This window comes from Lissotriton helveticus, chromosome 1_1, assembly GCF_964261635.1.
Source record: "Lissotriton helveticus chromosome 1_1, aLisHel1.1, whole genome shotgun sequence".
Lineage (NCBI taxonomy): Eukaryota > Metazoa > Chordata > Amphibia > Caudata > Salamandridae > Lissotriton > Lissotriton helveticus.
Genome location: NC_136057.1, coordinates 463249414 through 463276117, shown reverse-complemented (window position 1 = coordinate 463276117; position 26704 = coordinate 463249414). Strand labels below are relative to the sequence as shown.

Genomic DNA, 26704 nt, shown 5'->3' with positions numbered 1-26704 from the left:
ATAACACCAGTCGAGCACAACATTATGCTAAACGCATATTTTTAGCTTAGGTGTTTTAAACTGCCCTCGGAATTACATCCAACACCCCCTTTGAAGAGACCCCCCCCATATTTTTTAACACCGCTGAAAGCCCTGGAAACAACACCATTTTACAGTAACCTCACATCCTGTCACTGTACATCATGTGTGACTCATAACTTCTACGTTTTCAGTCTGCCTATGTACAGAGGCATTGTGAACTATCCCCCACCGCACCCCATCCCTTGCTGTAGTTTGTTCTTCATAGGCCTCTTCTCCCTACAACTCTGCAGACAAAGACACAGCTCATAAAGTACAAAGCTCGGTGAGTAAATAAGTATGGAATGTCTAAATGGCTGGATCGATTACTGAAAGGATGAATGGATGAATGAAAAGAGAATGGATAGATAATCAAAGAAAAGATGGATGGATAAACGAATGAGTGGAAGTATAGATGAGAGAAAAGATAAATAGATGGATGTATGGCTGGAAGGATGCATGAATGGCTAAAAGGATGGATAGATGTGTTAAAGGATGGATGCATGAGTAAAAGGGCACCTGATGGATCAGTGAATTAGTGGATGGGTGTGTGAAAGGATAGATGGATGAATGAATGAAAGGGTAGATGATGGGCAAGTGAATGCGTGAATGGATAAATTGATAAGTGAAATGGTAAAAGAATGGATGAGTGAAAATGTAATTATAAAGATTAATTAGTTAGGGAAAGGGGGTAGATAGACAAAAGCATGGATACATCAGTGAAGTAAAAGGGTGGATAGATAAAAGAGCGGATGGCTGGATCAGTGAACGGATGGTTGGATGAGTGAAAGAACGTGCCCCAAATACTTTAAGGAAGATAACAGGACGTACTAACACCTACCCACCGTTAAAAAAAAAATGGTGGGGAGCCACGGCAAACTGCTGAGTAGGTCAAGGAAACCACAGATCAAAAAAGTTTGTGAACCACTGTCCTAAGTGATAGAAATCGGTCCAAATACATAAATATTGTTGTAAAGTCAGCAATATTCATGCATTACCGAGCTATTGGTCTTAGTCATGTTATCTACCTACCATTGCATGACATAGCTAAGAACTGCTCAGGGGCAGCTGTTTGGTTTTGGAGATATTCGACCTTAGCGCAAATATCTTCAAAAGTGGGTAATAGGGGATAGCAATGTTAGGAACTGTTTCCAGTCACTAACATCTTGCAACGCTAACTTTGCATGTCATTAGTGATAAATATCACTGACAAGCAAAGCGGGTCACAAGATGGTCGTTATCTGCTATTTGATGTTGCTAACTGGTGTTAGCATCAGCTACGTATTAGATATATAATTTTTTCTCCGCTTTCTTGGCTTTTAAAGCCAAAAAAGCAGAGATAAACCCCCTTGATAATATGCCCCAAAGTTCTTTAACACACATCATTTACCTGCAATGTTTTGACACATCAGCATTAATGAACTGACTCAGTGAAATGTTGCTGATTTCTTAAATTAACTATTAAGGGACTCCTTGTGACAGTGCAGCCAATCCTCCGTGGAAGTGCTCACATAAAACACGACACTGGTATGACCAGGATACAGAAAGAAATGACACAGTGATGGAAAAGTATTTTTATTTTTTATACTTACCTAAGAAATAGTAATAAAGAAAAACTAAAAATCTTTAAAAAACATAGTATCTGTGGAAGAAAAGTAAAAATAAGGTTATAATGTCATTTCATAAAACAAAACAGAAGTGAATGAAACAGAAACTGAAAGAAAAGAAGACTGAGGGAGAGAAAGAGACCGAGACAGAATATGTAGTATATAAATCAATGAATAAAAGAATTAATTGAAAGAAATAATAGCACTGAAAGAATGACTGTCTAAAGGAAAGTAAAGTGAGAGAGAAAATGAGAGTATGATCAGTGATAATACACGAAACAAACGGACTAAGAGTACAGAAATGTCTTAAAGAGATAGATAAAATAATGGAAGAACACTAAGAGAAACAGAATGAAAAAGGGTGAGTAACAGAAGATGAACGGAATAGAAACAGATAAGGAGTGTAAGAGAGAGATAAAGAGAAATGAAGTAGGGTAAAAGAACTAAACTATAGATTTAAGTTTGGAAATTGAGCATAATTAATGAAAGCAGAGTAAGGGAACAAATTGTAAGGTACAGTAAGACAAAGAAATTAAGATTCAGAAAACAAAGGTGATACAGGGTCAATAAAGGTGAGTCAGCATAAAACAACGTAAGTAACAAACTAAAGAGTTAGATAGACTGAATAGAATACTAACAGAAAAGATGTAAGAGAAACAGGAAAGAAAAGTAAAAAATGCAAAATGTGCATGAGTTAAAGGGAATAACCATGACTAAACACCACTAACAAAGGAAGAGGATGAAAGAAATAAGTATAAGAGAGGTAGAAGAAACTCTTGAATGTTATTAGTTGTACTTACCTTATAAATGTAATATCTGTGGAAGACAATTAAGAGATCTGTTATAATACATATTTCTAAATCCAATGTAACAAAATAACTTACACAACATATTAAATGGTTTATTTTTGCTGTCCTCAGATAAATTGATTTTCACTATAAACAGTGATTTCAATAGTAATCATCATGTAACAGCGGGGGGAAAAAACACAATCAAAATGATTGTGTTTAAAAAAAAACCGTACAACATCTCTATACATAATATAAATACCTGAAAAAAAATGTCTTAAATGTTTTTCTCTAATTCGCAATTTCTTGAGTAAGCACACCACATACTCCACTGTTACAAACTAATTAAACTATAGCACTTACTTTTAAATACCTAAACAAAAATCCGTGCAAATATGTTCTAAAAACATTTATCTCAAGTCCACATTTTGATATCTCATACTTTTCCGCGTGGCCAAATAGTATGAGTTAATTCGTTATTTTTTGAGTACCTCTCAACAAACTTCCGAGCAAGTATGTTCTAAAAACATTTATCTAAAGTACACATTTTGTTGTCTCATATTTTTCCACATGGCCAAATAGTATGAGTTAACTCATTATTTTCTCAAATTACTTAATCGAAGTCTTATCCATTATTTTCTTATCCTTTCAAGTAAAAATTCCAACGTGTTCTGTTCCATTAAACATTAAGGAAACCTATACCTGATACTATCACTATGCTACATAAAAGTTTCATTTCTAGATATGCACACCCTCAGTCACATGGTATTTCTAAACAACACAGTTTCATATCTTTACAGTATTAATCTTTCTACGCCAAGTAATTTTACTGAAATTTAGGTTCCAAAAATACCAGATAAGAATTTGTTAAGTCAAAAGGCAAACGTTTCTTAAAACTCAATTGACTATCATTGCAGAGCGTCCAACCTGTTGGAGACTTCAAATAAACTATGCAATGTCCTGATGATATTGATGGCCCTTCATGAAAAATAATTGCTACAGTTACAAATGTTCTTCTAGAAATAGATATTTGAGAAGCCACAACATTTTTAATTAAAGTTGACAATTTACTTCCATCAGCTCTGCATCGTTGAAGCATTAAAATTACATACTGTCCATATCTGTGGATAAATAATGTTGATAACATTTCTGAGTTACATTGAGAGCAGACCATGTTCTGATACGCATCTTTAACTAGTTTATTAAAGGACACTGTTTTACAATCTGGTAATGTTAAATATATAAATCTTTCTGTGTGTATGTCAGTAGTACTTGAAAATGAACAATTATCGCAATTATGTTCCCATTTATAAGAAAGTCCAAAAAGACTATCAATATCTACACCTTCTTCTTCCAAAACTGTAAGCATATACATAATAAATTCCTGACAATCTTGCTGAATATTCTGAGAAAATTGATTTAGTCCTGCACATATGTCTAAAACATTCCTTACTTCTGAAACAATTGCTACTTCACTATTACCACTGCTACATTTTTCAAAGACAGAATTTAAGGAACAACAAAATGTTTGCTCCTGATTTTGTACAATCTGTTGCTGTAAATTTTTTAGAAAAAAAACAACATTAACCACTACATTTGCATAGCATTTGACACCAGACCTGTTTTCAAATTTAAATCCAACAATCTCTTCAATACTAACCTTTTTCTTACTGCTACCAATGACAGCTTCATCTTTTTTTCTTCGTTTCTCTACTACTTCACTAGATTTTTCCTCATTTCTCCTTTTTCGACCAACCATACACTTTTGAATTAAAGGATATTGAGGTAAACTTGAAGCATATTCTCTTCTTAACCTATTATACTCCTTCACACATTTTAAATCTGCACTAATCTTTGTCTCATCAAAATCAATTAGATAAAGTCCAGATAAAGTTCTAACTCGAGATAAAGCAACATATGCCATACCCTCTTTGAATACAGTGCTTCCAATATTTACCAAAGCACAATCTACACTTAAACCTTGAGATTTGTGAATAGTCACTGCATATGCCAAACAAATTGGAAATTGCTTCCGACAGACATATAAGTCTTTCACAAGCAAAAAACGAGTTGAACAGCGACTGAATTGTTGAACTTCCTCAATTCCATCAAATTTTATTCGTAAAAATTCAATCTCATCTCTATTTGGGTAATTTACAAAACCAACACTATTACCCATTGCTCCATTCACCAAACCTCTTTCTACATCTAAATTTCTCCGTAAAATAATCCGACAATTTAAACATACATACAGATTCTTTTCTAAGCCAGCAGTTTTAGATATAGATTTCTGAAGAGAATCCAATTTTAACTTCAACTTTTCAGACAAAACAATAGTACTTCCTTCATGCTCTATTTTATCTTTAGCTTCCAGTTTCTTAATTTCTTGATTTTCCAACTTCAACATTTTTTCATTGAAAACAGAACATTCTTTTAGAGGTGGCATCAAGCATATGACTGACTTATCTTCTACCTCTTTACTATATATTTTCTCAGGTACATTATCTTCATTGGGAAACAACTTAGAAAGTAATCGTGTTCGTAGAGTTTCTTTTGCATCTTCAGTTAGTTTTCCAATCCTTATATCTTGAAGAATATTTCCATATTTAGTATCCTTTGCCTGTCGCAAGATGAAGCACCGCTCTATCCGTCGGTACTCCGAGGCCGGCGTCCTGGCCAGGCTCCCCAGTCGGCCAGGACGCCGGCCTCGGAGTACCGACGGATAGAGCGGTGCTTCATCTTCCCCTGAGCCGCTGCCAGGTGGGGTGAGGCTAGTCTACCTTACAGATCAAGTGATCGACACAGACTGTAAGGGCACTCGGATTATTCAGGTGACTGCGAGCACTTGTTTTACATTTCCTTGTGTTACTCTTTTCACTTCACTGATTATTAGTTCACGTTGTGCAGTAGCTCTAATTGTTTAGTTCTGGTCCTGATGAATGCAAGGACGTAATAGTCCCTATATTGCAGAAACATGTCGACCACCCTTACCTCAGGCAGTCTACATAATTAGACTGCTTAAGGTTGCACATATTTTTAATCTTGGTATTTAAGGCACACATAGAATAAATATTATCTTGTGCTTTTTCTAAACCAATTTTAACACATTTTGTCTTGGTTTTCTTTCTCACTCACTTTTTCTTGCACTGCACACCCCAGTCCCATTTTCTTAGTCCACTCATTAACATCGAGTGGTAGACCACACTGTTAGTGTCTACACTTTCTGAGGGACCCCTTTTCCATCGGGTTGACCTCTGATTGTGGCACTGATTTTCTCAGACGGGTGGTCCGGATAAAATCCCAAATGATGAAGGGCGGATCCGTATGGTGACTGATGGGTAATTTCCTCATCCTTTGAGAGCCTCCTGTGCCGTAACAATTTAGAGGTGCGGGTGCCTTGGGTAACTTCTTTATACTTCTGGGCGCTTTTCTTTGAGACCCTCTGGTACCTTTTGTTGTTTATAGGTTCTTTGGGGATTGTATCCAGAGCTTGGTCTTTAAATCTCCCCTAGGTCCTCTCCCACCGTAGTGTTTTTGTTATACTTTTACACACTACATATAGAAATCCTAATAATATACGTGCATTAGAAAACTATATGGAGCATAAACTTATACCATTAATTTACCTCTTTAAAATTCATTCCTCCTTCCGTCGACATACATCCAACTCCTCTGGAGGGAACATAATGTTTTATATATCACAATATATACATTAACTTTGTTCCCTCTGAGGAAATGGACGATAAACTGAAGATGAATCCGACGATCATAAACTTTATCTTGCTCATAGTTTGGTCACACGTAATAAAATCACAGAAACGAAACTAATCATCCTACGGGTGTGGTATATATACGTTTTGGTTATTCAAGTCAGTATGGAACCAATTTAGAGCTCCTCCCATTTTTTTGTCACGTTTTTCAGTTGACACGTGCTCACATTTCCACTGTTTAACTTGCGCACATGTTTTTGTAAACGTGAAACTTGTTAAACAGTTTTTTTTTCGTTTTATATCCTCATACGCTCTTTCTTTTTCTTTTAATTCTTTCTCTCTTTTATTATACGAGTATTAAAATAAATACCTTTGTATTTATTTTTTAAAACAAGTATATTTATTGGTTACTGTGTACAGTTTCTGTCCACAATTTTAATACACTTACCCACCCAAAACCCCTATTATCCTTATTTTTTTTAAAAGGTGCAATTCGATTTTTTTTAATGTATTCAAGTATTAAAATAAATACATTATTGTTGATGTGCGAGTTCCTTCCCTTATACACAGTTGATTGCCACATCTCTGAACATCTGGAGGTACCTGGTGGGCTAGTTGGCCCCCAGGGACCCACAGGATTGAGGACGAATTAATGCTCTAACTTAAAGCGCGCCACAGGGCATGTTTGCAGACATGTCACCTCAGGCCACGTCCCCTTCCTTCACCACTGTGCCCGTTGCGGGTTTTAAGTTGGGGAATTAATTCTCTTTCAATACTGAGGGTCCCTGAGGGCCAAATAGCCCAACAGGTATCTCCAGTATGCGCCAGGGAGCTGCGTTGCAGACAGGTGTTCAGAAGCCACACCCCTTTTTACACCTCTCTGCAACACAGCTCTGTGGCGCTTATTGGAGGTACCTAGTGGGCTAGTTTGACCCTAGGGACCCTCTAAAATCAGCCGGACTACGAATTCCGATTTACTCACCTGTTATCAGGAGATACCTCAGTGCTGCATCTTTGAGCCCAGTACTGATCCTGAAAAGTAATTCTAACCGTACTTACCAGTAACTTGAATTTCCTTCCATAGGCTAACATTGACTGGTTTCACTTGGAAATTCTTCTAAGTGTGGAGTTTTCGAACTTTAAAACATTCACCTACAATCATTCGAACAACGAATTCCGATTTACTCACCTATTCTCAGGAGAGAACCCAGTGCTGCATCTTTTAGCCCAGCACTGACCCTGAAAAGTAATTCTAAGCGTACTTACCAGTAACTTGTATTTCTTTCCATAGGAATCCATTGTCTGGTTTTTACAAGAAAAGTTTCTAAGCGTTGATTTTCACAAACTACAAATATTCCTTAAAAATCGCCTGTATAACTTAAACGCATTCTTTAACTGTTCACAGGAGATGCACCAGTGCTAGATCCAGGATCCACCACTGAGAAAGAAAAAGTAACACTACTTACCTGCTCAGTGAATTTCCTCCCCTAGTATAACATTGTTTCTAAGTGTCAACTTTTAAAATACAATAATATTCCTTAAAAATCACTACTGTAACCAAAACGATTTTACTCAACTGTTTACAGGAGATGTCCTAGGACTGAATCTAGGATCCAGTCCTGTGGTTAGAAAAGTAATCCATAAAGTAACTAATTGCATTTAACTAGAAATTCCCATTGAGCTCAATGTTGCATTGTGTTTGAAATTGTGTTGCCCGTTGCAACTGTAACTACTGTACTTAAAAGTCTATTGCCTATTTGCAAAGTATTTAAACTAAAGTAATTCATTCTGAGAAAGTATATTTTATAATGTAATGTATAATGTAATTTAAAAAATAAAATATCTAAAAATAAAAAATTTAAAAAAGTGTAGTAAATCAGTCATTTACAAAACCTTTGAAATTCACTGAAAAAACCATAGGTTTCAGACATGTTATAGTTAGGAATTAGCATTTAAAAAACCTTAGACATTCACTGAAAAAACCATAGGTTTTAGGGGTGTTATAGTTAGCTGGACATTTCACTCGTACAAAACCATTTTAATTCCTCCGTTGTAGTTAGTTCTGCTAACTATAACTTGTGCGCTCGTAATCCACTGCTGATGATGTCACATATTACATCATTCATGACATGGTCAGTGACATCACTGATGACATCATCCACGTGACAATCAGATACACCTCATCATACACTAGTATAACCTTTCATCACTCACCGTAAAATAAAGAGTACCATATTTGAATCCATTGACACACCAATACAAGTTTCTAAAAACCCACTCACTGATTCCTAGATCGACCCACACATCTAATCACTTACCTATAGATTCACTCATACATGCTGTCAATGATCAATAGAACACTATCAAATATACTTATACACCTATATCTACATTACACACCAGCACACATCCTATTCACTTATGCAGTCATCCTACTCACTTATGCAAACAATGGATCATACTTACATTTACTCAGCTACACACTTCATTTATTCATATAGATAGTAACTCATACTTAGTGTGTTACAAAATCACTATTACAAGTATACAGTTATCCATACAGTCACTCATACAATCACTGAGTGTAAATGTGTGTGTGTGTAAATGTGTTGGACTTGTAAAGCGCACAGCTGCCCGTGAGCGTCCCGGCGCTGAAGACCGCTGGGGAACCCGTCCTGGCTTTCCCTGTGAGATGGTCCCTTCTGGGTATCTCCAAGGTGAAACCAGGCATCCCCGGCGTCTGTGGGGGTCCGTTGTAGAGATGAGGCAAGCTTAATGCCCAGAGTTGCAGAGTGTGATCCCTGGTTAGAGTAGGCACCGAGGCGAGAATTGTCGAGTCCGCTGACCCTGGTCCACGACCCTGCCGCATCGGGAATTGAACCCTGGTCCTGAGCTGTTCTCTGCTTCCGGGTCTGCCGCCTCTAACCAGTGAGCCACACCTCTCTCTTATGTATACTTATTTATATACAACAACTGTCATATACACTGCCTTTTATTTTTCTAGTTTGTTGGACATGTACCATTGAGAGATATATTTGCTCATCACCACACCCATAAAGATATTCAGTCACCCAAACAACTGTTATAACATGTAGTCTTAACCTCATATACCTACTGAATCAACTATTCACACATCTTTGGGCAGTCACACACACCCCACCAAAGCACACACACACATTCACTCTCCCATACAAATACTCAGTTAACTAATCAATAACTAATATAGACGTTCACATAGCTAGTAACCAACTGTTGCAGCATTTTACACAACAACTGACAAAGTGATACAGATATTCACACAGTTTAGTCACTATTCAATATATTTAGTGAGACACTATAAATTAGTCAAGTAAACAGTCAATCACACGGTTACTAAATCCTCCATACAGATATTTATATATCCACTCATTCTTCAATGCAGATTCCTATATATATAATACATATTTAAATAACGAACCAAACCACATTCACTAGATGATGTAAACAGTGATGTCATTTGAGATGTCATCAGTGAAGTCACTGACCATGTCGTGAATGATGTAATATCATCAGCAGTGAATTGTGGGCGAGCAAGTTATAGTTAGCAGAACTAACTATAACGGAGGAATTTCAATGGTTTTGTACGAGTGAAATGTCCAGCTAACTATAACACCCCTAAAACGTATGGTTTTTTCAGTGAATTTCTAAGGTTTTCTAAATGCTTATGTCTAACTATAACATGTCTGAAACCTATGTTTTTTTCAGTGAATATAAATATACTTATTATGATCTTCTATATGTGTGACTGCATAATGTCTCTTATACATATGCTTATGTTACAAGTAAGATCTTACAAGCATTATTTTGGATGTACTGCTTCCTACTCTGATTCAGGCATGTGAATCTATGAAAGATACCCCAATACTGGAGAAGAACAAAAGTTACTTACCTGTAATCTGTGGTTCTCCAGTATTGGTATCTTTCATAGATTCGCATGCAACCCACCTACCTCCCCTCAGAGGCTTGTTTATGCTCTGTTCACTTGGATCACTCTCGTGCGAGAAAATCTGAGAGCCTGAGCCTCTGGAGGGTGGTTTTGCCTGATTGGCTGCAGTTTGGATTATATATAATGACTTGGACATGTCATAAATGTGGACTTTTTTCCTTTTACTTTCTGGCTACTTTACTTCCTGATTCTATGTTACCTATGTTATGGTTATTATGTGCATATTTATTGCTTTTTTATGTACTGTGGAACTCCCACTCCGACGTGGGGAATGATTCGGGCATGTGAATCTATGAAAGATACTAATACTGGAGAACCACAGATTACAGGTAAGTAACTTTTGTTCTTTCATACTATGAGGTGAAAGAGTTTGAAGAAACGTTTTTAATTTGGCAGGTTTGTCAAAAGGATCTTAAGGTGCCTTCATAAGTGGTTTTTCATGAGCAAGAGTGAAGAATGCCATAGCGGATATTCAACTGTCTCATTTGAGGTCGAAGGGCAAGGAGATGAAGATGTTATGGCTGGACCAGACGAGGCAATGCTTTCTTTAGCGGTTTTCAAGACATGCAAATGGTCAGTAAATTTCAGAAATAGCATAATGATTCCCTGGGTTTGGAAGAGTGCGAGGAGGACGACTCAGATGGTGTCCTTGTTGAATATTAAGTGGAGTAGTATTCGGAAGTCTAAGAAGATCTGGGAGGAACTTCTTCAGGAATCCAAGAATGTCAGGACCTTTGAGGGCTTCTTGCAGTCCATATTAGCGAAGTTTATTAAGTTTATTTCTGTTTTCAAGATTCTCCATATGCAGTTTGAGTTTTTGGATTTCCTGTTTAAGAAAAGGAATTTTAATGGCCACATCTTGAAGAATTCTGACAGGTTGCTCCATTTCAACCATTTTACCTTCCATAACGAACCAGCGGTCCTCAATTTGTTAAAGTTTTCATTAGTAGCACACATGAAATGTTTTATGCCCTACACCTCATCCAGGATTGTGTCAAAAACTGAACTATGGAAGGACATGATAGGTGATGGGGGATCAACCTTCGCCCTTTTAGACTTGCTAGATGAGGTGGCCTTAGCAGCTGTGGGGAGGTCACTAGCCATCTTAACATAATGAATAATATGATGAGGAACTTTCTGAAAGGTTTTTATCCTGCCCATGAAAAGGAAAGAATGACTCAAGTGGAAGATGAGCCAGTAGAATGCAGGGCAGCAACAATTAAAAGCAGAAAAACCATAAGTAAACAGTAGCAAACTAACCTCTGAGTCTGACAAGTAATTGGAGGGAGGATTGACATCATTAAATTTCAGGCAGGCCCCAGAACAGTACTGAGGTGAATTACCCAAATGTTTTGACCGCAAATACAAAGTATTCTGTGAAGTAAAATGGGCAAGGAGAGGCAGAAGATATTCACAGCGTTTCCTTTGGCACTAAAAAACAGCTTGAAGGTGGACATTTATACTAAGCGTACAATATTTGTAGGATTTGTCCAGTCAGAAAAGCATTCAGTGAGAGGAAAGCATGAAAATGTGCCAAAACATAGGTGCGAGCGGTGCGCTGAGAAAATGTTGTTCACTCACGTTTTATCATAAATCACTGCTGCGGTGCTGAGTAAATTAAATCTACAGCATAAATGAAGCAAATAGGTGGTTCAGGAAGGCCTGAAGCTATATGCAAATTAGTTGCATTAAAGGTTTAGCGGAGTTTTGTAAGTGGGGCATGCGGCTATTATCGCTGTAGCAACATGCTGTCAAAATGGCAGCCGCTCTTATGACCATGAACTCAGCGCTGCGGCACGGAGCATGAAGAGGGCTGCTGGAGGAGCACCCACGAGAAGTGCATGATGCAGGACTTAAGGGAAATCCGTCGGCATGTGCGCACCAGAGCTCAAGGAACCGCTGCCATCTTGTCCGGTGCAGAAGCCACACACCATAATCTTTTATTTTAGAGTCAGCAGAAATCCTTTTTCAGGTACTGGAGTTAAACTTCTTACTCAAAATAGTTATAAAGATCACTGAGACGATTGAGAATGTTCTAAATGCAGGTGAAGTATGAGGTTTTCTTTCTGGCAAACACTAGCGAGTTGGGTCAAGCAATATTTACTCTTGGCTCATTAGTTTATTTATACTCCTGCAATTTACTTATGGACCTTTGTAAACTAACAAGGGATTGACCTATTTACAAAGTACCATGCGTATATCAGATGCAGAACTTTACAGCCTCCAAGATTTAGAAGACAGTTATGGCTGTAAAGGAGAAGTTTAATTATAGAATCCAGTGAAAGGTCTGGCAAGGATGCACACTTGTTTAAGACCTTTTGTGGTATTTATTCATTCATGTAGGGGGTTATTAGGGAGTCCAGATCCACTTATCCATGTGGAGAACAACTATAAAATATTAAAAAAGAAACTGGTTCCTTCTGTTATGTTATGTTATGTTATGCGTATTTATTAAGCGCTCAGCTGACCAGCGAAGGAGCGTCCTGGCGCCCGACAAGGCAGCAGCACAACACAACTAAACAACACAGAGCCGATGAAACAGAGTACTAAGTGAACAAGAAGGTTTAACCATTGAACGTGTAGCCATCAAAAGATTTTGCCAGTTGAGGTTAGAGACCTTAATTCCGGCCTGATTAGTATAAGATTTGAGAAATAGTTGAACTGCAGAAATTAAAATACTCAGTCCCAATTTCGAATTCTGGGTTATGAGCATGAAGAAAGAAGGAATGTGATCTGCACATGAAAGAATATCTATGAAGGGTGTCAGAGGAAGAAACAGCAGGAGAAAAAAGGATGGATTAAGGCAAGGAGTAAAAGGAGAGGGGATAGGTAAATAGAAGAGGACGGGAGCATAAAAAGGAGATGAGCGAAAATTAACTGAGCAGGATATAAGGAAAGAACATTGGAAGCAGGATCTTGGCAAGGTTCAAATAAACAAAAGGAACAAACATCTTTGGTAGGAGATGGAGATAGGAGAGAAAGGGCAGGTAGATAAGGAAGTCACGGGTCCCCTCTCCTGTCCTTGCAGAAAGCAAAAGAGATTTTTTTTCCCAGCATTTAAAAAAAGTTTAGAATCAGAGAACAATATGAAAAATACACTTTCTGTCTGGTCTGATTCTTCTGAAATATTTTATCATGGTTTGACAATTATTAGGTTGGCTATCGGCAGCATGATTGAGCTCCATACTGAAGAGATCAGGCTAGTAGAAATGCACAAGATTAGGCTTGCGAGACCTATTGCATTGCAAATGCTTGTTTTTATTTAGGTCTGGTATTAGTCAAAACTTCTTTTTTGTATGTAAAAAAATATATATATAAACCTATGTATATACAGGGGCTTTGTTAGCCCTCTTCGTCCATTGGTCTGTCAATCACATTTGGCTACCTCCTGCTCCTGCATACATCATGGAGCAATAAGTTTAGCTCGCTATAACCATTGACTCCTCTCGTTGTGAGTGATTGCAAGTTCTCCCTTACCTGATGGTGTTGCAAGCACTTTCCTCTTGTCTAGTTTAACTTATTATTTAAATATGCCTAGAATCCGCATCTCCCAGTCGGCTTTTCAACAAGCTTTTTGTTCATTTCACAAAACCGGGACAGCAAGGCTCCTCACACAGGCTCCTCTCTGCTTCTGCGTGAAGGCTGGAAAGCCGAGGCTGTCCTGCGTTTACTTATTGAAGGCTGCAGGGCTATCACAGACCTGAAAGATTGTTGCTGCCTCCTACCACTGTAAGTCATGACTCTAATTCCTTACGAGACTGCTGGAAATCCAGTCATTTTGTACAATATTTGAGCTGTGCAATAGTTTTTTTGACCATAGGGCCCGGTTTATGTCATGAACAGAGCCAAATATGCGTTGGAGGCTGTTCTTTTGTTCTGTCACTAGAAATTGGAAGTCTGGGAAGGAAGCTAAACAAAACTGCAATATTTCTTTAATTTCACTTTGGAACGGGGTTTGAGATTTATATTCATTCGAGAGCTGAGAGATTTATATCTTGAAAATCGCTACACGGTGGCCACCAACAACCCAGTGTGCCCCAGGGAAAAATTGAAACTTCACACAGCAGTACAGCTACTTGGTGCAGTAGTTGCTGATACCTCCCTCCCCAGCGTCATTAGGAAGACCTCCATCTAAAGGGTGTAAATACTCATTTTTCCTGTCTGCGTTCTCTGCCTCCCTTTGCGCTCCACCAGTCATAAATGTTAATGCCCCGGTTACTTACCGGTAATCTTCATTACTCCGAGTATAGTCTTCCTCGCCACATGACTTACATAGTGAGCTTCAGCTCCACACCAGAACCCTCCAAAGCAAAAAGTTAGCCTCCCATGCCTCCCATCCCTTCCCAAGATGGCCGACCCATTACCACCTGACCACTATAAGAGGTGGGCCGGCCCAACCCATCAGCCTGAAACCACCAAGCACAAACATGAAGCCGATAGCCAGACAGGGAGGGAGGGATGGGAACTCATGTGGCGAGGAAGACTATACTCGGAGTAATGAAGATTACCGGTAAGTAACCGGGGCATTACCTCCTCGTTAGTCTTCCTCGCCACATGACTTACATAGTGAGCACATACCAAAGCCAAGCGGCTTCATGGAAACTCACAAGAAACCAACAGACCAGAAGGGAATGACCACGAAAGAGGCCAAACCCAACAGACCAGTACGAGCGGAAGGACCACCCCGGAGAGAGGCAACCACGAGTAGGACAACCAACCCGGGACCGAAGACACCGGGAAGGCCGAAAAACAAACCGGACCCCAGAGACACCGCCCCAACCGAAGGAAGGCAGAGAAAGGCACGGAACCGGACCGCACGGAGCCAAAAAAGGCAACAGCAACCAGGGCCAGAACAGAACGAGCAGGCCCAAACAACACACCAGGGCCGCCCAACAGGCAGCACAAAGCGAGAGGGGAGCAAAAGTCCAAGAGAGGAACCGAATGAACAGAGGACAACCCACCACAGCGACCTAACAAAAAATCAACAGTGGAAAGAGGCAACCAGTCCGTCCAACACAGCAATACCGCAAGGGCGACCACAACCCGCGAGAGAGCCGAACCAGAAAAACAGGGAAGCGGCACCAGAGCCATCCAACAGACAGGCAAGAGCCGGAAGAAAGGAAAAGGGAGCCGAAAAGAAACTGAAGGGGAACAACCCCCGCCACACAAAGGACCCCTGGAAGGGACCGCGACTCCAAGGAGAGAACCCAGGCAGGCACCAGGGAAAACGAACCCAGGAAGGAGCCGGAAACGACACCAAAGAGACCCGGAGGAGAACCAACCGGGCAAAGTGAAAAACCGAAAAACCCACAGGCCCGCCCACGGCCAGAAGGGAGAAGAAGAGACAGAAAGAAGCCAACCGGCCAGGCACGGGAAACACCCTGCACAGGGACCAAGCAACCGGCCCAGGAAGAAACACAAGAAGGGAGCGAGCCCCCGAAGAGAGCACCCAGGCCGGCAAACAGACAGCCAGCCCACAACCAGGCCCAGCCCAGCGAGACAAAGAAGAACCGACAGGTACAGGATTGCGGCAGCCACACACCAAAGACGTGAAGAACAGAAGGGCAGGGTGAAGACGAGCCCGAGCCAAGACAAAACACCCAGGGAGCCACCAGAGCCAACAGGACCCGGGACCCCAAAACCAGGGGAAAGAAACGAGGACACACCCACACCGGAAGCGCAGGGCCCCGCCAGGAAATCCCAAAGCACCGCCAGAAACAAAAACAGCCAGCAGGCAAAGGGACCCCAGGAAGTGCAAAGCCGGGAGCCCAAACGAGAAGGCCGAAGAGCCAAAAACCGGAGAACCAAAGCAGACAGGGCCAGACGGACCCAGGAGACTCCCGAACCAGGCACAAAAGAGGCCCGACCCACAAACCACCGAAGGAGAGGCGATGAGAACACGAGCACCCAGGACCAGAAAAGCCGCAGCCAAAAATGATCCAGGCAAGGACAGTACCCATGCGCCAAAGACAAAAAAAGGGGCGAGCCCCGCACACTCCCCGGAGTACGAGGCAGGGGACAAACTCACCACCGGGACCAACAAGCCCCAGTAAGGCAGGGGAAAACCCCAGAGAAGCCAAGGAACGGCAAAACAAAAGCCAGACGGGAAAAATGACCACAGGGAAATCCACCGACCCAGCACAGACCGGGAACCCAGGCATGGCCAGAGGAAGGCACCACCAACACACGGGCAGGAGGAACCCAGCTCTCCCAGGAGACAGAGCGGGAAGAGTCGGGGGAAAAAGAACCAAGGAAGGGCCAGAGGCACCGAGACCAACAGGAAGGGGAGGATCCGCAAAGGACAGACAGGGGTGAAAAAACACCGCCAGTCCACAAGACCCAAACCACGACCAGAGGAAGGCCCCACCAAGGCAGACAACCCCAACCGGAAAAACCCACGAACAGGACCCGGAGAGAAAGGAACAGCGAAACCGCAAAAAGCGACCCCGCAACAAAAAAGAAGAACGCACGCCCCACCAGAGGCAGGCGCCAAATTCCATGCCCGACCAGGCAGGCACCACCCAAAGGAAGCAGAGCCACCAAAGGGCCACAGCCCCAAGGGCAACGCAGGCCCGGAAGAGAAGGAACGCAACAAAGACCCGACCCCCAGGGGGCAAGGAGAAGCACGGTGACAGCAGAAAGCCGACAGGAAAAAGGAGCAAGAGCCGCCCACCGAGTCCCGACAAGACCAGGAGAGCCCTCCAGGAGCAGAAACAGTCAGCAAGAAAAAACCGACGCAGCCCAGAGACGGACGGACAGACCCCAACAGCAGGAAGACCACCTCGGACAAGCCGCAGCCCACAGCCCCCGGAAAACCCCAGAGGACGGCCAACAAGGAACCAACCGGGACGGACCCCACTCAAAAATAGCGGGGACAGGAGTCCACAGGACAAAAGGACCACAGGCCCAAAGCCCGGAAGGTAACACAGCGAAAACACGAAGCAGAGGCCCCACAACCCAACGCCACAGGCGCCGAACAACAAGCAACCCAAAAATGCACCACACATGGATACAAACACAACGGCCGGAAAAGAACCCCGGCCTGATACAGGCGGGCACCACCAAAAGGGACAAGACTCACCCCCCGAGTACCATGGACTCAAGCCAAAGCAAGGAACCCTGCGAAAAAAGCAGAGAGAGCAACCCAATGGGAGACGCTGAGGTGACAAAGGAACGCCTCACGAAGAAGCGCGACAACCACCGGCAAACCGGTAACCCCAGAGCCCCAGGAGGCAGCCGAAGCGAACACGCCCCAAGAGCACCCGCAGAGCATGTGAACCACACACGAGGAAGAGGGCGCAAGGGGAGCCCGGCGAGCACTGGAGCAGGAGGAGGAGAAACCACCGCCAAGGCACATGGTGGAAAAAGTCCGAACCAAAAGCCAACCCGGAGACCACAGAAGCAGCCCGAGAAGAAGAACAGGAGCAACAGCCCCCGGAAACCCCAAAGGCCACACCAAGCAGGACCAGGAACGGTGTAACAGCAGAGCAAACCAGACCTGAAGCCCCCACAGAATCATGGGTACACAGGCAAGCACCCACCTACACCCGAAACAGACCCTCGACGAGCCTGGAAGGTACAAGACGGAAGATGTCAAACGAGAAACAAAGAATATCAGCAGGAGGAACAAGCCAAAAAAACGGGAAGGCAAAAGGGATACCAGGCAGAGCCCATAACTCCATCCAACAAAGCAGGCCAATGAAAATGACCGCACAAACCAGCAGAATAAACAACAGCCAAAGCGAAACGAAACACCAAAAACGTGACTGCTGGGGCTCGAACAGTGAAATCCGCAGCCTGGAACCAGGCACCCCGGCCACTGAGCCACAACCATTCCACCTGAAACAAAATAAAAAATCAGGGAATAAGCGCATTACATGAGCTTGTAATGTCACCTGCGTATTTAAAAATGCACAACAGCCGAGTCCAAGACATAAGTCATTAGAAGAAAGGAACCTCACAACTGTGCCAAAAGGCCGAGAAGCAATAAGCACTCAGCGCAATACACAAATACATAAAAAAAAAGTACAGGTATCACGCACATCAAGAATCAGCAATACGCCGAGGACAACATACCTGACCTCCTCCCGCCCAGGCAACGGCTGAAACCAGCCGACTCCGCCAATCCCGAAGGAAGCCGGAGGCGCCCGGCCCCGCCCCCGGACCGAGGCGAGGGAAACATGGAGGCACACAGCCCGGAGAGCAACGGCCGCGTCCCTGAACATGGCGGGGCAAGAAACGGAGCCCAGCCGCCCCCTGGAAACGGAGCGGGGGGCAGCCAACACCCGCCGTGCGGAAACCCCAGGCCGCCTAAGGTAAGCCCGTGAGAGCGGGTCACTATCGCATCAGGGTAGCAGAGCCGCCGGCGGAGTAAACAGGGCAGCAGAGCCACCGGCGGAGTATTAGTATACGTGCCGCCGAAGCGTAGGGGAGAGGGGAACTCGCATATCAAAAAAGGAGAACACATGCAGAAACCCGGTAACGGAGGACCGTGAGACCATCAAACTAACGCTCCCTTACATAGGATGACCCACAACATGTACATAAAAAAAAAATACAGATATCCCAGCCCCCAAGGCGTGTACAACAAGCGCCCGTCGACCCCCCAAATACCTAAAGAATTGGCGGGAGAAGACCGAAACACAAACTGCACTTGGCAAAACCAAAGTGCCAGCCCTTGGGATACATTACAGGAGAACTCGTGCCATAAACCTGTGGGACGAAAGACAGAGTAGGACCAAACCCGGAAAGGATTCCGGCAGCATGGACACAGAAGGCCACAACATCCCGGGAGGTCCCAAACACTACTGTGAGCGAAGGGACGGGCGTGAGACAGAGCAATAACTCTGACACTGTGCGAGGCGAGGGCAGAAAAGGGGCGCAGAAACAGGAGCCCCAGACCCTGCCCGCCCCCCCTATTGACCCATGGCCTGCTAAAGCAGGGCCTAACCGGGCCCCAAAAAAAGGGACCGGGGGAAGGAAGGGGGGAGGTCCAAACAGCCCCAGAGTCCGCTGGCGCAGGACCACCAACCAAGGACCCATGCTCCTGCTACAGCAGGAGCCACTTACCTGAAGACGCATCTGGAGAGAAATGACGCGCAGAACTAAAAAAACAGGCTGATGGGTTGGGCCGGCCCACCTCTTATAGTGGTCAGGTGGTAATGGGTCGGCCATCTTGGGAAGGGATGGGAGGCATGGGAGGCTAACTTTTTGCTTTGGAGGGTTCTGGTGTGGAGCTGAAGCTCACTATGTAAGTCATGTGGCGAGGAAGACTAACGAGGAGGTAATTTCACTTACCTTTCATCTAGTTCACTTTCTCCCTGCCCTTGTTTTCACCTTTGCAAAACTCCTCTTGACACTTCGTATTTCAGCTCTTTAATCCAACCTTCTCTTTTGTAGCTCTTCCTCTTTATTCCTTTCCCTTCTTTTGTTCACTCTCTAATTTTGCGCCACCCATCTTGCTCTATTAGATGTTCCCCATTCTTTTCTTTCGTTTAGTCTCCTTCACCTTTTTTCTACTCTTTATTTAAACATTTTATTTTATTATAAATCACTTGGTATATCGCCAGAATGAAAGTACGCATTAGCAAATGCTCTTGCTTACTATTATTGCATGGTCCCAGAGAAATATTGGTTGCCAGAATGCAAACAGATACCAGGAAGCTGCGTTGGAAAAGCGGTATCGACTGATGAAACAACGGAGCGCATCCCGAGTGTTGGCCTATCGCTCATGTCCTCTCCTGCCCGCTGGAAACAAATAGCACTGAATTCGATTTTTGGAAGATTGTTTTTAGCCAAATAAATCTATGTACTAATGCTGATTGGAGCTATACCTTTTATGAGTCCAGAATATTGTCACTGATGATGGGGTTGCTTAGTTTTTCCAAAATAATGGGCAGTACAAATAGCCTGCATTCATATTGAGGAGTGTTGTGTTTATAAAAAATATATATTTTTTATTTTTGATTATAAATATACCACAACAGAAGTACTGTCAATTTCAACAATCTACATTAGTCATAGCTCATTTTTATCACTGAATGATATGTTGGTTTACTACAGTGAGAGAGAACAAAGATATGTCATGATGGACACCCCTCACCCCCTTTCTCCGGGTATTGTGGTTTTATTGCAGAAGTGCCTTATTCAGGGATTGATGGGAAATTCTTCCCTTAACTGCTCCTTATTTGTACAGGATTAAACTCTCTGAACCAAATGCTTCATCAAGTCAAAGCTCCGTAGTACAACACACCCTACAACATTCATTGTTAATACCATCTCCTACTATGGGCAGGGAAAGGGGGAGGCAAATTATCATGCTTCTATCTCAAGTGACCCATTACAGTCCAATACCAGTAAAGGACACTGCCAGGAAAGGCTTTTTTGGTTGGGGTGACCCTCAGTTGAGCAAAACCACATCTTGTGTAAGAATGTGTCATTTGTTTTAATGGATACTCACACTAGCCTTTGTCAGTAAGTGACTAAGCATTCCCTCTGGCTGTCTTTATAAATAGGGCGTTTTACAACATTAAGGAAGTCTGTGTTTGTCTATCATGGCTTTAAAGGGTCTTCCTTCTTTTACATGCACAGAGGAGAATGAGGAACGCACCATGATTGATCCTAACTCCAAGGAGAGTGCGAAGTTTAAAGAACTCGTCAAGGTAAGGGCAAAGAGGAGATTTGCGTTCTGTGCTACTGGGAAAAATGGGAAGATTCACTAGGTAGGGGAGCATTCTCTGCTTTGGTGGAGTGAGGTTTGGTGAGTTACTTAGGCGACTTGGATGATGTTTAACAGGAAATGGTGGGCTTCCCCTCGCATGACTGAAGGTGACTGGAGCCTTTCTTCAGTGAGGGATTTTCCTCGGGCATAGTGACCTATAAGGTCAGTGCATAATTCAGTACTTCCATTCCTGCAGGGTACCTGTTTAATATTAGCCTAAAGTATAAATGCATTCTTGAATATTGTATGGCTGTTCTTTTTTTTTTTTAAGCAAATGTACAATAAAATAGCCATCCCAATAGATGTCGGTTGGTCAATATTCTTTATCTAATATCAATGTAAAATAGTTGCAACTGTTTTTATATCTGTTTATCCTAGTTTAAAAACCGTTATTACTTCTGAAGAAAACCCTCTCTACTTTGTAATAAAATCATGTAAATGGAGCCACTTATCATTTGAGGTAAAATTTACGAGCTTGCAACCCGACTACAAGCATTTTATGCTTTGGGAAATCTTCCTCAATCATAAAAAAGCTCTGGTACACCTGCCTCGTACCCACATATGGAACACCTTAACTGTATATGTACATTTGGTAATGTAAGCACTGAATGCTTTCTTACCACTTTGATGTCGTCATAACCTTGTCAGGTGAAGAAAACCAATATCTGAGTTAATGTTGTCAGTTGTCATTACCCATCTTTACTAAGCAGGTATCGGAGACCTTGCCCTGTAATGGGTAAGACTTTGCCACTGTTTGCCCCTACACGGTGGTCCTTACTATGTGGTACTCCAGGCATTTATTTACCCCACATTTTTCATTTATATGTTAGCCCGTTTGCCTACTTTATCCAGTCTTATCAGTTCGTATGTTATAAGGACGCTGGCAAAATTCAGCTTCTGCTGAAAGTAGTGAAAACTCAGTTTTTATAATTTACAACATCCAGGCAGTAGATGTCTGGATATGCCACTAGTGATTAAATGTGATAAGACTGGACTCCTGTTTCTGTCCAGTGAAGATAACCCTAAGGTCTTACAACGTTTGCCCTGCCTCGTTGTGCCTCGATCAGTTCCAATAGGTAACCTGAAATGATAAAAATGACAAATGAGTTCATACTGATCCCTCATGTTAATGTAGTGGCTCAACTCTGCTTTCACCAGCTTCACATCCTGAAAAGAATTCCAAACCCTTCTACATTCCTGCTAGGATGACCACTTCACTCCAGGCCATTATGGACATTGTCCCCAGTCCCTCAACTTTTCACCTACAAATCATTATTTTCAGGAGCGTTAGTCTAATTACTTCATAATTACTTCAGTAGAAGCAAAACAACACCACCGCCACACTAGGCTATCACACAAGCATCCAACCAAGAAACAGCGTCTGTAATAACCTGGAGGGAGGTGTTCACCCCAATTCCTGCATGGTGTCGCCATATTTAATGCAATTGCACCCTCACATCTTGATTGCAGCACTGCAATTCACCAATTCAAATTTACCTTACTTAACCCAAAGCACCAAATCACAAATTCTCATTAATGCAGAATACCGCTATCAGGAAGGACCCTCTTGAAATTAAATCCATCAGTCCTGTTTCATCTTTCTACATGGGACCCTGGTGCAAGAAGGTATTGGAGCACACACTTTTGGCAGTGCTCTTTATAGAGCTAGATTTTGGAAAATCTTCTAAATCTCCCACTGTGAAAATCACCTGAAGTCAGCAGCCTCACTCAAGCTACAAATCTCTTGTGCAAACCGAGCCGATCTGGGTGTCGGAGCTTTTTTAGTGCAACAGTCTATGCTGTAGATTTAGCTTCTGGTGGAGACACTCCAGCAACTGGTTTTACTGAAATTCAGGACGGTAGAGAAAACCTGACTACATTCTCATTAGTTGATTACTTACAAAATGCACAGTGAAAGAAATATGGAACCTCAGCAAACTAAAATTGTGTGGGGAATACCCTTATAGAAGGTACACTCCATATCAACCTATTTCCAGTCTGGCATGGCATGTGCGATTCCAGCATCAGTTGCGATAATCTCCCCACCCCTTTTAAATGGTCAGGCATCTCCAACAAGTAGCTCGTGAGCTACTGGTAGCTCTCCAGCTACCAGTAGTAGCTCCTCTGTGAGAAGCCAAGCGTAATAAATTAGAAGGTTTTGTTTGGTTGCATTAAGATATGTATCCCAAAATTGAAAAGTGTGTATTATAGACGAAAATGTGTATTTTTATAACTCATAACTTGATGTTTGGAAAAAATAGTTGGATTCTCAAAATATATTTCATATATTTAATGCTGATATTTGAGTGACAAATTATGAGGCATGGTGGAGACTAATTACTAATATTAAAACCTTGGTTCCAGGGGCATTGCAGCCATGGCTGTCGTGTATCACTGCCCATGTAGATGCAGTACAAACTGCCTTTTTCGCACTACTGCTTACTGCACTGAGGTGATCACTGCCTATAATCTTGCATGGGATAGCCACTAATGTAATCTTGTCAGACGTGATCACTATTGCCAAGTTAAATATTAGAAGCTCGGTATGATTGTCATCGAACCTAAGTGGCTCTTATTACAGAATTTGTTGGATATCCCTTGTGCATTCACTCCGACAAGGACCTGAATGTCCACATACTACTTTTGGATCAGCTTCCTCTGAAGAGAGTCTCAAGCTTTAGTCCAGCATTTTCGGTTCTGTGTACTATTGCTAATTGTAGCTACTATTCAGATTTAGGATCTGGTCAATGAGAATCAGTTCCTCTCTCACATGGTTGGTCAGCTCTCCAATAAGCCATCACCTACACATTTATTTAGAATAACCCATCCCAAAAGTATACAAAACCACAACAAATCATCAGTAGAAACCTTCAGAAGCATATGTATATAGAAACGTAGTTAATAATCAGTGAATAAATTAGCCTTTGTTCTTAGAGTACATAGAGACATAATGTCCTAAAATTATAAAAGATTTTATTTCCAAAACTAGAATTATATACATGGCTTTGTACAAATAGTCCAGCACAAGCCATTCAGAAACAATCATTATCCGTTTTGTTAATGAGTCAAAGCTATTAGTGCTATATGCTGAGATACCCGGCTCAAAGTGACAATGTTTCTAGTTGTGTAGTATTCATAACAGTATGTCAGATAATGTCATCTCCTTCCAAGAGAGGAATATGGTGTAAAAACTACCCAGGAAAAATAACGCTTCCATGCGGCATCTGATCAGTTTTTACACTCCTTTCCAAGCCACCCAACTGGCAGTTGGGGTGGGCGAGTAACACAGTCTAGCGATCTGTATTAGTGCGTGATGTTCTCCTTAATTTATTGTTTTGGTTGCTCAGTTTCGTATTACTTGAAAATACAGATTTGATACGGCATACCAAAGTTTTTCTCTATAATATTGTCTCCAGGCTGATTACCTGACGGATGTTTGCATGTTCTCAGGTTCTTATCGACTGGATCAATGAGGTGCTGGTGGAAGAACGAATAATAGTCAAGAACCTGGAAGAAGACCTGTATGATGGCCAGGTGCTGCAGAAGCTCTTGGGTGAGCTGAACGTAGAAATGCTGGGATAAAATGATTTAAAGGAACTTCTTGATCTGTTGCTTGTTTGTCGGTTTCTCGAACCATTTCTTACATACAATCCTATGGATTATTTACTTTTTAATTGTGCTTTTGTGAGTTTCATGAAATTTCGGACACATTTTAAGCAATTACCTGGCAAACCTGTAAATGTTGATAGGGATTGACAACTGATCGCAGGAATTTGTCCTTAATGTAAATTTGTAATTATGGGACAGCTGTCATTTTACAAACATTATAATTGCGCACTTACAGAGAACAACCCTTTCACAAAATGGAGCAGTGTTGTAAACATGATCAAATGTAATCTGATAGAGACATCTAGCCGCGGATTCCTTAATGTAGAATATCCCCCAGGCGCCAGTCTGGATCCAGAGATTTTTCAGCAGTACCTCTGCGTGCCTGACGTCATCCACGGATATGACGTCAGTGGAGCCTTGTGAGTCCCCCCCTGTGCACTGACATCAGTTTTCTTCTTTTCCATGCTGCAACGCGGATCCAGGAGAAGGGGCCCATCTGGCCTGGTTTTTTTGGCCTCTCTGATGCCTTTCGCGTTGGGAACAGTGTGTCGATGCCTTTGAGCTTTAAATCGTGTGAGTCCTGTACGTGGCAGATGTCGGCGATGGATCTACACGCAATTTGTATGTGGTGCTTGGGTGAGCACCACGACTCCGAGGAGTGCAACGCCTGTTGGAAGCCGAAGTCCCTGCAGGAATGTAAGATGAAACTGCTGTCCGCCCGGATGTCCTGTTAAGAGTCCAGGTGTCGTCGTACTCCCTCTTGAGCTGGGGCCCCGGTTCGGGGTAGGTCGCAGAGGCGTTCCCGAAGACGTTGTTCGCCTTCCTCAGGTAAGCACAAGAGGAAGTCACGGAGGCCATCTGCCTCACCTAGTGGTGATGTCGGTGGCCACCATTCCTGGTCTTTACTGGACACTGTCCCTCAGCAGCCTATCCACCATTTCCTGGGATTGGGGATTAGGACCCAGATGGAAGCCTATTCCGGGCTTTGCAGGCCATCTTTGGGCCGACCCTTCTCTCGGGCACGCCTTTGGGCCCCACAGAGGTGGTAGGGACTCAGATTGGGAGTTAACTGTCGGGTTCGTCCTCGGCACCAACCCAGTGCCCTGACTCCGGCTCCGGAGTCACAGCGACATTGGAAGCCGGCCTGGTGGAGCTTCCTGTTCAAACGTCAAGCCACAGTCGTCCTAGCGTCAGGGGACAGTCTGGTGGGGCTCCCTGGAATGACATCTGCTGCGGTCACAACAGGGGACTTGTTTCCGACTCCTACACCGCAGTCTGATCACAGTGGATGTCGGGTCGACACCATCCAGACGGCGATCAATGGAGCCTCCCATCGCAATGGATGCCGAGTCGACGCTGTCCCGACTACAATCGATGGAGTCTCCTCCAAAACTCGTCAGCGTCAATGCGGCACCGTCTCAACGCCGTTCGATTCCAGAAAGGGCCTTTACTGCTCCTTTTCAAATGGAAGATGAGGCCCCTGGGGGTTCACCCTCCCCCTCCCCCCACCCCCAGCGTTGCTGAAGCTGTCTTCGAAACATGTTGATGTTGAGAAAATTGCAGGTCCTTCAGCGTCCTCAGCCTGAAGGGCCTTTGGTTTTTGGTGGACACGTTAGCCTGCAACCGTCCCCTAACTATGATTTGCTGTCGCCTCCTATAATGGCGACGGAAGCTAGTTCTGCATTTGCAGTGGTCGTTCACACAGCTGCTAATGTTTCCCATTTACAGCCTCCTTCTATCCCTCTGTGCTCCGATCCCTTTTTGAATCTGCTGCACCAGGGCAACGCGGATGTGGAGCCCTTGCTGCCCTTTGGTGAGTTTTTGTACGACATCCTTCTAGGGACCTGGGCGATGCCCTCCTCGGGGAACCCGGTGGAACGTGCTAACGCACATCATTACCGCCCGGCTCCAGATGACCCAGTCTGTTTGTCCCTACACCCTAGGGCTCAAGGGCTAGTTGTCCAGACAGCCTCTGCTTTGCGCCCTTCCCCTCTCCTCCGCTACTTCCACTCACTAGGGAATCTCGTTGGTTGGAGACATGTGGTCAGCAAATTATTTGCGTCCACAAGCTTGGCCCTCTGGTCCTTGAACTCGTCTTACGCCTTTGCACAGGCTACTTTCACACTCTGGGACTCGGTTGAGCGCTTCCTCCCCTCCCTTCAGGAAGGCCCTCGGGCTGACTGGACTCTGATACTCCAGGAGGGTTGTGAGTTGGCGAAATTTCCAAT

The 26704-nt window shown here is 43.1% G+C and overlaps 1 protein-coding gene across 3 annotated transcripts in view; it reads left to right on the top strand.

The window, feature by feature from the left end:
• PARVB (parvin beta) overlaps positions 1-26704 on the top strand; it is a 604437-nt gene that overhangs the window by 297456 nt on the left and 280277 nt on the right. For all 3 annotated transcript variants that reach the window (XM_078673859.1, XM_078673861.1, XM_078673860.1), the window contains exons 3-4: positions 20738-20808; positions 24318-24420. In XM_078673859.1, the coding sequence (XP_078529985.1) occupies positions 20738-20808; positions 24318-24420 (174 nt within the window). The remainder of the gene's footprint in view (positions 1-20737; positions 20809-24317; positions 24421-26704) is intronic.